A 14266-nucleotide genomic window follows, 5' to 3' on the forward strand; every position below is an offset into this window, starting at 1 on the left:
TTGCAAATAAAATAAATATATACTGCATGGAAGGGCAATGCTTTTTTTACAGAACTGAACACTGCAAGATGAAAATCAATATATTAAATAAAAACAGAAGACCTAATGATAAGGTGCAGTTTTTTTGTTGATGTTGTTGTTTTTAAAGTGTACGTTACGTAGTCGAATGTAAAATAAACCAAAATATAGAGTATATTAGATAGGACTTTTTAGCCTTTAATAAAAAAAATGGTGACGCTATTAAAATATTAATACCCCCCTTTTTAAACTGGCAGCACTACTGAAGTTATCTGTGTTAATCCCTGGTGTTGGCCCCCAAGCACATGTAGTCCAGTAACAGTCCAGACACACACACACACGCAACATCCACTTTTTGGTCCATGGGAAACAAAAGCAAGGAATCAGCTGTTCCTTTTACGAACTGATCACCTGACCCGACTAAACAAAGATTTTCCTGGTTACCCCAGCAACCCACTGAAACATTTACCCTGTACACAGCCTTTAAGAGAACAGTCAGATAAGTCAACTTAAGTCTTGACACAATGAGACACAAACAGTTGACACAGGTGCTTTTCAACAACGCTGCATTGACATAGAGCATAAATCAAAATACTTAAGGCTCCAAAACGAAACGCTACGACCTGGAGAACCTGAGAGACATCAAAAACGCCGTCCACTGTCCTGCCATGAGTGACAGGTCCCACACCTAATTAGTGGCTCGAGAGGACAGTAGCAGAAACACACAGACATTATTACAAAGGAGCCTGGGGGATGCTCAAGCCTTTCCCTAATTAGATCGTCCCTGTCTTTTGCCACACTTGGGCCGCCACCCATGAATAGATGAGATGAGAGAAGAAAAGCGGATGTATGGATTAGATAAGAGCCACTTAGGGACTGTGGGCCCTTTACAGCAGGTGCCGTCTGCTGATACGATCTGCTCTGTTGAGGAGGAAACGGCAATATCTGCTTGGAAAAGACACAAAGAATGCATCTGCACACTAGTGCCTGATCAATACTGGATCTGTGAGGCTAATACCAATACCATTGTTTGAGGATGATCAAAATCCGATGACAATGTCTCAGTCAGTATTCCTTTTTACACAAACACATCACGCACACATGATATTTACACTGTAGCTAGACTGATGAATGATTTAAGTCGATAGACACCAGCTTTTATTAGCATAGTGCAGATACAGTAAATAGTCAATGGCGTTTCATACATGCTGGTAAGTAACAGAGAATGACAGAAGTATTAGATGGATTTGCCATGTGGAAACAATACTGCTTTACATGCATATTTTATGTGTGGAAAAAAAAATGAAAATTACTTTTAGAAAGTCATTATTAGTGACCATAACAAACACTACCAAATACTGTTTTTGTAACAGGAGAGTTCAGTGGAAACACAGATACTTGATCCGTTTGGCACCTAGTGAATTTAGAGGCCAGGTCAACACCTTCTGCTGATTTTCATGTTTTTTGAGTTGTTTCTAAGCTGTTTTTGTGTGTGTGTGTGTGTGTGTGTGTGTGTGTGTGTGTGTGTGTGTGTGTGTGTGTGTGTGTGTGTCAGACTGCTGGGGATGTCTGCTGCCATCAAGGAGTGTCCTTGTTACAAGGTGGGGGTGCCTGGTCTGGTCTAGGTGGGTGGTACGTGTCTGGGTAACATCCACATGAATGCCAGGTTCAAAAGTTTCCCAGCAGAACGTTGTATTATCACATGATGGTAAATATTGTTTACTTCTCCTGTTAGTGGTTCTAATGTTGTGGTCGATTAGTGTATATAGACAGTGGTGATAGCACAAAGCAACAGCAACAAGTAAAAACAGACCACTAATCCGGCTGAATGGATACTCATTCAAAGCCAGAATGAAAGAAAATGCAGTCACGATTAAACCTGATTCAACAGGGTCTGTCATATAACAACTGACGTAGGTACTTATTATTATGTACACTATTTAATAAGAATTACAGAGGTACACGTCATTTTGAGGAAATCATTAATTAAAACACACTAAAACGCCACTGGCCACCAACACCATGGGCAGATTCAAGGGCCCGTATTAGAAAGTAAGTACGACATGCCCAGGATATCTACATGTTATCTTAAAGAATAACCACAGTCTCGATAAGCTATGTCACAACGGTGGTTATCAGCTTGGTTAATCATGGGTCTCTTAGTCTGGCCGTGAGTAAGTTAACAATCAAAACGGGTTTGAAAATATATGACTAATAACAAACAAGGATTAGTCTACAACCGCTTATCTTTCCACCCACCAGAAGAGCCAACAATAATACTGCGCAAATACGCCTTATTTCTCCACAACACCGCAGTTAATATAAAAACGTCAAACAAGCACAAAGCTTGGTGCCTTAATCAGTCTGTCATATGATTTAAAAAACACAAACCTTGTCCACCCACATATCTTTCTATGTGATACAGGCCTTGAGAAAGATTTTGGGACATCTCCACTAATAAGGAAAGATACTTCTTACTGTTTTTTATTTACTATTATTATTTAAACCCAAAGTGAGAAGATATTGCCTACAATTAAACACAGCATATGAAAGGAAATGAGGGTCAGGTTAAGGTCTGGATTCTGTTGCAGCCAGTCCATGTGTGAAAATGATGTCTCATCAGGGAAGAAAAATCCATTAATGGAATAACCTGGTCATTCAGTATATTCAGGTAGTCAGCTGACCTCATTGGGGATAATGTAGCTGAACCTAATCATAGCGCTGATCCCACAGGCTTGTACAGTAGACACTTGACATGATGGGTGCATCACTTCATCTGCTTCTTTTCTTTACCTGATGCTCCATCGCTCTGAAAGGTCAAATCTGGACTCATCAAACCACATGACCTTATTCCATTGCTCCAGAGTTCAATCTTTATGCTCCCTTTCAAACTGAAGCCTTTTTTTCCAGTTAGCCTCACTGATTAGTGGTTTTCTTAAGGCTACACAGGTGTTCAGTCCCAATCCCTCGAGTTCCCTTCGCACTGTACGTGTGGAAATACTCTTACTTTTACAATTAAACATAGCTCTGAGTTCTGCTGTTGTTATTCTTCTATTTGATTTCACCAACCTTTTTGTTTCTGACCAGATTTCTTCATTGGAGACAATGGTTCCCCCGTATCCTAACATTTTTTAATCATGTGTTGGACAGTTCTTAACCCAATTTTAGTAGTTTCTGCATCAATCTACTTGGATGTTTTCTCTGCTTGATGCCTGCCAGTGATTTGTCCCTTCTCAAACATACTAACATCTTTTCCACGACCACAGGATGAGTCTTTTAACATTGTTGTTTAAGGAATGAGAAGCTACTCATTGCAACAGTTGGGGTTAAATAGCTCGTTGCCATCTGAAAGGTAATCACCCATGCAGTAATTATCCAATAGGAAGCTCTCGTTCAATAAATGATGACTTAAGAATCTCGATCTGTTTATCTGGAGTTTGAATTGCTGATTCCATGTGCAAAGCAAAGCTCGTCATTTGGAATTCATTGGCTGAAGTTTTGTTAACATATCTGACACATGTACCGTATCACCACTGCAACAATATTATGTCAGTCCATGAGGGGTGGATACTTACTAGCAACGCTCTCTTTGTGCACATATATGCTAACACACACACACACACACACACACACACACACACACACACACACACACACACACACAAACACAAGACAAACATACAAGCCTGTCACTCAGTTTATTGTCAAGAGGAAGAATCAGATGAGGTGAATTGTGCGCTGATGTTTGAGGCAACACATGCGGCTTCTGTCTGTAAACCACCCGCTCACCCCTGAGCTCTCAGTCAAATGTCTTCATTCATTATTGATTAAATATGAGTTTTTTTCAATAACTTAGTCACAAAAGGGCAGGCATTTGGAAGGCTGACATTTCAGATTCAGACCACTCATCAATGTTTCATGCGGCAGAAGATATTTACCAACTGGAGGACTTTTACTGGGATTAGCTCATAGAAAGTTCCTTATTCAACACAGAGACTAGACTGAATATAATGTGCACTAAATGACTTTGAAGTGAGCTCTGGATGTCATTTGAAGAGAAGACAGCTCTCTGTCAATCAGCATGGCCTCTGGACCATCTAAGGTCACCTTTACTTTTATATAGTTCCAAAGAAACACTTCATTCTAAAATAAACCATGAAAGCTACCCAGCTGCAGGTGTGGTGAAAGCACAATACAAACATTCACTCCAGACCAGCCTTATGTAAACTTTGAGGCCTCTTCCAGTAAGTTACACATCTTCCTAAGCAGAGCAGGCTGGTATTATCATAGGGAAAAAGTGATGATAAGTAATATGTGCTGTAACTAATCCCCTAAACCTGAATAAACACAAGGAACTAGATAGAACCGAGCCTGTTCCTTCCTGCAATTCACGCAGAACGGACAGTATGGTGACACGATGGCCTCAAAATTCCTATGGGTTAGGACAAGTCAAGCACAGAATTATATAAAAAATTGACGCACAATCAATGGTATTTGAAGCTTAACATTACATTACACGTTGGCCTCATCTTTGCTCTGGCCAGTAAATGGTGCAGGCTATGTAACACAGAGGAACATATCTGTGCAGTCAGCTGAATGCTTGCCTTTTGTATTGTTTTTGTCCCTTATGATCGATAAACTCAATTTCTTAATGTCATCCTTCTAAATGTTTGCGAAGTTTATCAAATACTACATACATAAGCAAATAGGACACATGGTGCTTTGTTTGGAGGACGAGCTTTTAACTTATTTCTTTCAAAGGCCACTGTATAATTTGGACTCTGACACTGATGTATGAATGTGTGTCACATTAGCTTGATTAGTTTGATTCTTGTCATTCATTTGGAGAGCAGACACCTGCAAAATGAACCACGCATATGCACCGTGGCTTTATAAGTTTGTCCTGCTCAAGCCTCGTCCACCTATAATCTCTTTTTTCAGATACCAAATGAAACTGCAGAGTGACACTTTCTGCAAAGTGAACAACCATAAAAATTAGGTGCGGTGCATTATGCTGTAAGCTTGCCAACTTTTGAGTCATTTAGCATTTATTAAAAGACAGACTGGCTCCTCTCGGTCCACTCTACGGCTGCATATGCATAATAAATTCATATCTGGAGTATATATATTCGGTGTTGTAAATCTCTTGCGGTACAGTAGCCGACAAATCTTTCTTTACCCTGCAGCGGAAAAAAAAAAAGGACTGATGTTTACATTTCGCTTCAGGGAGACGACTGGCTTAAGTGAATTATCCCTGATGTTTGCTCCGGGACAGGTGTCACATGAGCGCGGCCCAGAGGAGGGAGGGGGCCACGGGGAAGGCCGGCCAAAGCCTCATAATCAAAATCCAATATCTCAGAGCAGCAGAGCCACGGGGCTATTGTGACACAATGCAGAAACCCTGCAACTCTGTGACCACAGCCGAAGGAAGGGGGCCATCACAGGCTATTTACAAATGCAAAGAGCTGCTGGATAATTAGCTTTTGCAGGGGTCAGGTGGGAACAGAGTGAAGTATCGGCGGCACGCAGCGGAGGTGACTTTCTAACGGTGCTCTCGTCTGCTCTCGCCAGAAATGTCACAGGGGTTTAAGATAGGCGTGAGCCTGAACTCTAGACGGATTTGCATAGGTGGAGAGTGTAGGGATTTGGACTTAGCAGCCACTGATCTAAAGCTCACCTGTGCACGGCCTTGCATGGAAGGACACGGGGTTACGTAATGCAGAACTGACGCTTGCTTTTAGTGACTTGCCAGAATTGGAGTGTTTGACCTACATGAGAAGCACGTGGCAGATTTCCAACAACTACAAAGGAAGCTTTTTAGCATTGAGTGAGGTGTGCTGAAGGCCTGGGCACTATACGTTTGAAGGTCTGATCGGTGAGGTACTGGAGTTAAATTACCTTAAGCTCCAAACTGCGGTCAGCCTTTAAGATAACGCCATTAAATGAGACATTAACAATCCCCTACAGTGGTTTGTGATTCTTTCTGCAGGTGTACAGCTTCATCTGAATTCAAGTGGGTCTCAAAGAAAAAAAAAAAAAACTTTGGCAACAGGAGAGTGTGTGACCAGACTGAACAAAAGTAGTAAATGGTGATTGAAAACGAGTATAGGGAGAGATTACCTGGTGGTCCCTGGAGCTTGGCTTTCTTCACTGCAACACACAAAAAAACAAAAGTTTAGGTCAGTTATAACAACTCAAATTGCACGTTTTTTTAAAAAAAACATGTCTGTGAGGTGACAGTGTGACACACCGTTGCACCGGAGGACAATTAAAAAACAAAAAAAAAGCCAGAAATGTAAACACACTCGTCGTGAAAAATAGGCCGGATCCCATGTCATTGAAGCCTCTCAACCTCATTAATATGCAGAGAAGTGAGCCACGAGTTGGTGTGACTCGTGGCACTTGAATTAATGCTCAGATTGACGAAAACAGATGAGCAACGTGTTTTGATGTGCTGCTTTGCAACAGACTGCTATCGGAAAAACAAATGCATCGCAAATGCAAAGCTGAATTTGCATATGACTGGGCGGTTATGTAATGAGAAAAAGAACGTGATAACGTGATGTAAATTACATCATTTTTATGTCCCCGTTTCTTCTTTATTGTCACTTTTACTCTTCATTGTCGCTTAAATATCGCTAACGGACAACTAATCTTTATTCAATTTCCTGACACACAATCTGTTCTTGTTCAAACACAAACCTGGGAGAAAACGTTTCCAAACCAGAACAATGAGCTTAACCTTTACTAGAGTGTGGAGGTTGAATCGGTAGGGAAATAAGGGCCAAAATTAACACAGAAAACACATTCAGATGACAAATCTCAAGCAAGTCCAGCCTCCACGTTACAGGTTTTTCCTCTAAACATCAGTGCCAGATGAAGTCCTTATCTTAATGTAAACCATATTAGGCTGTAAATCGCTCTTTTGATTTGCAGAAGATATGGAAGCAAATCGGTTAAAAAGGAATATTTTGCAGCTAATAACCACGTAAACACTTGATCCTATTGTTGTTGAATGAATACATGTTTTCGGGCATGTCAGCACTCGCCAGATCATTAGGTACACGCTTGCTGGGACCCAGAGGGAGTGCACTGGTGAGAAGTGTTGGTGGTGTCTGATGGCCCACTATTGTTGTACATTTGTTCATAATGATAATTCTGCACATACTATTGTTACACCTGTTTCTATTTTATTTTACTACATAATACTTGTATTTTATTTTTATTTTAATCTCATTGTCTTCTTCTTATTTTTATTTAAAGTCTATCTAAGAGTGAACAGTCCAGCGCCAAATTCTACTTCATGACTGTGATCATGTGTGGTAGCTGGAAGATTTTATCTCTAGTTGGCACCTCTTCTCCAACGGCTCTGGTCCAGCTCTTCTCTGTGGTCATGATTTTAAAATCCAAAATGTTGCCACACATCAGCTTTCAGAGGATGCACAAAATGGCAAACCTAGACCATTTCTAAACCAAGATCTGTGAAACAGCAGCAGTAGTACGTAGTTTGTGGTGCCGGTAAACTGGATCGAGTTAACATTCAAGTCATTCTAGCCTGGTCCACTGACTAAAACGCGGTTGTCAGAACAAGAGGATTTTGTCATTGCTACACAATACATTTTACTAGTACTATAAACCCAAGCCTCTGAATCAACAGCTCTCTCAGTTATTAGTTTTTAGTGGTGTACCTAATAAACTGGCGAGTGAGTCTTCATCAGAATATTTTATGGTTTGTGTTCTAGGAAAAGCACGAAACAATACAAAAGTCACGTGTGTAAAATTTTTAGTAAAATACGAAATATTCCAATTAGTGGGGCATCACAGGTACGTCAACATAAAGCAAATATAGCAATTTGAATTATTGTAATTTTATTAGTATTATGGCATTTTTTTTAGCTTAATTTTTCAGCAAACACACAAAAGATTTCATTCATAAAATTATCTTTTATGATAATTGAACAATGTTCCTTTGGTCCAAACTTTTTGCCCCAGCTTCTATTTCCTGAATTTTTTTTCATCAGTTTTCTAATGTAAATATTTTATCTTTCTGAAAATGTTTAACAGCCACAAACCACTTTAGTAATGAACTCTTTAATTACACAGTCTTTTTAGAATGATCTGTTACAGGCTGTTATGTCAAAAACACATTATTTATGCAAACCGTTCACTGATGTCAGTGGAAAATAAAGTGCTAATGATTATTATAATTATTATTACGATTAGAGCCGACAAACACGTTGTATCTGACGGCAAAATATTCATTTTAATATAACCATGAAGCATAAGCGCAGACTGTTGCGTCACAAAACACAACAGCTGGTAAACAGACACACAATGGAAAAAGTGAAGCAGAAGCTGAGATACCCACAAACGACAAAAAAAAAAAAAAATAAATAAAAAAAAAATGGCCGACAGCATCAAAAACTATTTAAACGGTGAAAGGACACTTGAGCCGTGTTTTGGCTTATTTTTAGACCCACTATCTTCAGCCCCTGGATGCATCTATACAATAACGTTTATGGGATTGTGAGGCGCTTTGGAGGGGATTAACCGTGATTGCTGTGGCAGGGTTATGTGTTCAGGCGTATAACCTACTAAACCTCTGGAGCCCTAGATGGCAGATGGGCAGGACGGGATGATGGAGGCGTAAATGGACGTTTTCATATTTTCATGTCATGTCCTCGTCCTCTACATACACGCACATGAAAACAACTACGGGCGAGAAAGTTGTTGCTTTTTTTTTGTCGACAGGAACTGAATGCGAAGGTTTGAAAATCCAAAAAAATACGAAGAAAACGTGTCAAATGTGAGAAAAAAACACTATTAACAACAGTCTGCAAACAGTAGCTTGGCTACTAAAGTTTCTAAGGTCCAACTTTATCTCAGTTTTCCTATTCATAATGCAATAATTAATGCCCCCGTGGAAAATAATGGTTTCCAAGTGTGGCAGGTGTGCAGTGTAGGCAAACCAGTCAAACGCCTGCAGTCTCTAACAGCAGAGCCATGCAGATGCAGTACGTGCAGATTGCACGTACTGAGTGTCTCGCTGAAATAAGCGAGGCATGAAGTACACGCCAGCATGCAGTGTTCTTCATGCCGCCTTCATGTATATGCAAGCTGCACGCCGGCATGTGCATACCATCACGGAAGTTGGTCTTGCGACATCATACATAAGCTCAGACCAAGAGAATTTTAACGGGCATCTGAGGATACAGCAACGAGCTGTGATTTCAATCAGTGATTTCCACGACAGAACTGATGTTTTTAATGCTCTGCTGCCGGAGGGCTCTGGAGATCATCACTGGTTGGTCAGTTTGTCCCTTGTGAGACAGAGATTTCTCTGAATCTTCTGATGATCGTAAAATCCCTAAAAAATTATTTTACATTTTCTGCTGAAATGATTTGTTATTCGGAAATTGCTGAACCACCCACGCAGTGACACAGCCTTTCTAGAGACCGCGCGCTGCCCTGGAGGGTTTTTCTAATCTTTTGTTGCTGCTTTTCCGTCATTCAAAATAAGTATACCTTTTTCAAAAAAAACAATAGCATTTCTCAGTTTCAATATTGGGTATATTGTCTTTGTATCATGTTCAATTTAGTTTTAAATTATTTGCAAACCATTTCATTCTGCTTTATTAACATTGTACACAGCATCCTAAATTATATGGAGATATGGCTGCAAAACACAAATGGAAGTGGTTATAGTAATAGTGTGTGGTAATTTGTTATTAGAAACTTTACAATTTTAGTCACAACTGGAAACTGAACCCAAGGACTCCATCACAGACAATCCAAAGAGTTATCTCTTAGGAAAAAGGGTCAAAACAGAAAAAAGAACTTATTCCTCACTTCTTCTGAAGCGTTTCCTGTCTCAGTGAGAAGAGGAAAAGAAGCAGTGCAATGTGATTTGCTTTTTGGCTTTCCACTGAGGCAAATGAGCTGGCACAGCGGCCTAACGTCCTCATCTACATGATGTTATTTAGGGCTGCACTACACAGAGCAGAGGGCAATAAACAAAGGCCCCATTATGGTGGAAACTGATGTTATCGCGTTACGTCCGTGGCTTTGGAGGCCATTTAGCTTGGACTAGTAACTACGTGGTGAGGGCAGCGGCTGAAATTCTTTCTTTCTTTCCGACCAACTCGTCCCATATTAAAGCAGGTGTGTGTGCTCATGTCAGTGCACTCTTGGATTTCTCTTCTATGTAAGCAACACACCTTTTCTACATTTTATTTCTGATGAATTCTTTTTTGTTTACGTTCAACACGTTCCCTTTTGTTTTCAGGTAACTTTCACACTACTTCCGTTTCAGGATTGTGGCGCTGTGCATGAAACTTTACTGCAAGATTCAAAATTTTTATCTACTACAAGTCAAAATACCATCGGATATGGAGTCAGGTAGACAATTAAAACTCCATAAATGGACAAAATATATAATAAATATGCATACAGTCTTATAAAGGCTTGGTGTATTAGAAATACGCCTAATCTGCTCATGGTCCGTAGATAAAAGTCCTATGGATGGATGGATGGATAGATGGATAGATGGATAGATGGACCTGGGTATTACACTGAGAATGCTTCAAAATAAAAGAAACCTTTTGGGAAAAAAAAGCTTATGTCAAACTGAACAGAGCGTTTCATAGTTCCAAATAACAGGACATGGTGAACAGAGGGTCAGCCAGAAAGCTGGGAGCAGGAAGTGACACCAGAAACTACAACTGCTACAAGCAGTTGCGTACTTCCGCTTCACGCTGGATCTGATCAGGTGGAGTCAGCGTTAGAGGGAAAGAGATAGACAGAGCGAGGGGGAGAGAGAGCAACAGATGGCCAGGGGATTACTCCCGCAATCTCTAAGCGCTCTCTCTCCGTCTCACTCTGCCTCTTTCTCCAATAATTCCACTACTCTGCCGCTCGCTCCATCACGGCCCCTCTCATCCTTTCTAAAAATCATTTTCTTGTAATACCTCCTCGGAGACTGAGTCTGCAGAGCCAAAAGCAGATTCCAAGCTCCGCGGTTTAAAGAATGCCTCGGTTGTGTGTTTGTCAGACTGTTTTCTGCGACTATGACTCTATATAAACAGAGGTGTTGGCGCACAAAAGGAGCAGCCATGCGCGAGGCAAAATTCACATCCTGTGTGGACACTGCTCAGCTGGAAACATGACAGAAGTTCCAAAGAAGGAGGCATGGCGTCGATTTGCCTGCACAAATCTATTTGCTCTCCGTGCGCGAGATAGTGACTCGTTGATTAATTAGAGTTGATATGCAAAAAGTTATTATTCTTGCTTATCAGTTTAGTAATAATGTATTGGACTGACATTTGATCAACTACAGAATAACTAGAGGTGTTCCACTGATCATCTATAAAATCTATAAATCTATATATTTATAAAATTAGTATTTTGCTTAATCATTTATAGCTTCTCTGTTTTTTCTTACTCAAACCAAGGATCTTTATATAGATTGTGTCATTCACTGATCAGGTATAACATTATGACTACCTTCCTGATATTGCGTCTCCCTTGCGCCTTCAAAACAGTTTTGACTTATAAGAGAATGGACATGGGCCTTCTGAGGGCGTCCTCTGGTGTCTGGGGACACAGTGTTGTTAGTGGGGGCCTTTGGGTCCTATAAATTGGGAGGACTGACCTCCGTGGACCAGCACATCCCACAGATACTTGATCAGTTTGGGATCTAGGGAATTTGGAGGCCAGGTCAGCAGCTTGTGTCGTTTTTGCATCCTGAACGGCTGCTGTCATCAAGGAGTGTCACTGCTATATGGTGGGGGGGTCTGGTCTGGTCTGAGTGAGTGGTACATGTCTAAGTAACATCCACACGGATGTCAGGTCCAATTGAATTGTCACAAAATGATCATTGCTATTGCCTTCTCCTGCCATTGGTCATAATGTTATGGTCATAATGCCTGTGTGGAAAGTCAAATTGCCTTAATTGCTTAAATGTTGCACATCCCAACACCCTCGTGCACAGTTTGGCTATTACCCGGACGCTCATATTCCAATGACCTCCATCAAGTCACTGGATGACACACGGGCTGATGGACAGAAAGTTAAACAGTGTCATTAACACTGTCCGCAGCCACTTTCCTCAGAAACGCGTGGGAGACCATAAAACCTTCTTAAAACCTGCCGACGCCACAAAAGCTTTCTTCATATAGAAGGTTGAGCATGTAAAAGCTCTCACGGACTCCTCTTCTACTCCAAACCAATAAAGACTGGTCTGGTACCGAGTACTAGCCTGAGAGGTAGCTAAGTATTGTGTGACTAAATTGATCACATGCCTTGAACAGCATCTGTGACCCTCCAATGCTGCGGCATTGTGGCGGGCCGTGTGAGACGTGTCCACTCAGCCCTGCCCTGATCCACAGCAGGAGTCTCCCCCACATGTCCACTCTTAAGGGCGACCACTTATCTGTTGTGGAAAGACATCGCCATGGAGATGAGGCATCTCAACTAGCAATAAATAGGCAACGCTGTCAAGCTGCGCTGTCACGGGATGAGTCACAACATCAGCTAATCACACAACCCCTGCCCAAGGACCCTTTACTCTGTTATCTATTGGTTGCATAGCTCCTACTAGCTTCAATTTCACCGATCAATGCACGAACCCTTTGGAGGCTCCACAGTGAAGGGCCCCCGTTTAGAAAGATAACTCTTGATTGCCAGAACCATTGAGCTAAACTTTGTCGAGTGAGTGGCACCAAAGTGAATCGCTTCCTTGTGACATTTTCCCCGCCAAGAGCTTTTCTCTCTCTCAGCTTGTTCCATTGATGTACGAATCACTCCCGAGGCTCGTTGTTTTCACTGAAAAAAATACTTTCTTTCTAGAGCTTGTTTCGGTCTTTTATTTTGCAAAGAGCAGACAGGTTTATAATGATTTCTGGGGGGATTTGAGATCTGTCTTACTGTGGGATGGCTGCTTTCGTATCATAAAACAGTGCCATATCTGCTGTTGAAAAAGAGAAGCTGTAGCTTATAGGCGCGGAAAAGTTTTGATTTACAGATCGAACCTTCCTATATTTGCTTTCCAAAGCTGAAGCAACATAGAGACAGACATCTTCTCTACACGGATTATACCGACGTCCATTACTACTGACACAATCTTGTCGTGAGATGAAGAAAACTCACAACAATCTAGCGCAACAGGCATCAAGATATGAGCTAGAGGTAGTAAAAGGAGCTATAAAAGGGGACTACTGTCATTGTTACCACCCAAAAGGTCATTTTATGCGCGAGCTTTCCTAAAGTGACAGCTTGCTAGCTTTCCAAGCTCCCCAGACTGCGACGCGTTGCGCTTATTTTCGTTGATAAATGGTTCATACAACCACACGCCAAGCATTACTTTATAGATCCAGCCTTTTCCAAACAGTTTTCAAAGACAACGTCTCAGACGGTCCCGCGTAACAAACCATCTATGTGTCATGACGTAGCAGTGTAATTTGATGGTAAGTTCATCATTCATCCCTCTCTGTGTGTCTGTATAACTTCAGATGCAGATTGTGAATGTCAACAGTGACAAGGATGTATTTGCAAAGGCATTAAAGAAACTAAAGATCACAACAGGAGGCGTTTGCTCCATTGTGCAATCGCGTCGCAGAAGGATCTGATGAACGTTTGGGCAGGATTACGGGAGTACGTAATAAGTCCCGTCTCCTTTTTCCAACAAATTCAAACAAAAATCTGGATAAGAAACTGTGAAAAACTTAAATGTTCCAGCCACAAAAAGCCTGGTAAAGACTTCTTACAAAACATAATTTGGAGCTTTTGATATCCAAAAAACTATAATTAGACCAAAACAATCTTTCAGTCTGAAGCTGTGAATGTAATTGTTGTTTTCATAAATGCCTGGGACACATGAGGAAACAGATTTTATTTGTAATCACCACCTCCTTCATCAAAATTCCATGTACTGTAGTTGTTGGATTCAAGATTAATTGTTTCAGGTTGTTTCAGGAAGAAGAAGGAAAGATGTAAACCCTACTATGAGTTTAGTAGCAGTTTCAAAGTGTAGTCCTATTAGATGAGGTGAGATTAAATTAGGTGACGATTGCCATCAATTACACACTATGGACAGAGATGGCAAAGAAACTACAAAGGGAAAGTGTTTTCTAAGTCAGAGATGTATAAATACACTGACACTTTAACAAACCAGCACCCAGTGCATAACTGGCAAACATTTGAAGAAGTCATCTATGGAGACAGTTTGCACAATGGCTGTCCATCTATCGCC

General features: G+C 40.9%; 1 protein-coding gene across 9 annotated transcripts in view; it reads right to left on the reverse strand.

The window, feature by feature from the left end:
• Window positions 1-14266, reverse strand: part of LOC124996643 (protein unc-13 homolog B-like) — a 68601-nt gene that overhangs the window by 51938 nt on the left and 2397 nt on the right. For all 9 annotated transcript variants that reach the window (XM_047569870.1, XM_047569872.1, XM_047569868.1 and 6 more), the window contains exon 2: window positions 6139-6168. In XM_047569870.1, coding sequence (XP_047425826.1) covers window positions 6139-6168 — 30 coding nt within the window. The remainder of the gene's footprint in view (window positions 1-6138; window positions 6169-14266) is intronic.

This window comes from Mugil cephalus, chromosome 19, assembly GCF_022458985.1.
Source record: "Mugil cephalus isolate CIBA_MC_2020 chromosome 19, CIBA_Mcephalus_1.1, whole genome shotgun sequence".
NCBI classification, from domain to species: Eukaryota; Metazoa; Chordata; class Actinopteri; order Mugiliformes; family Mugilidae; genus Mugil; species Mugil cephalus.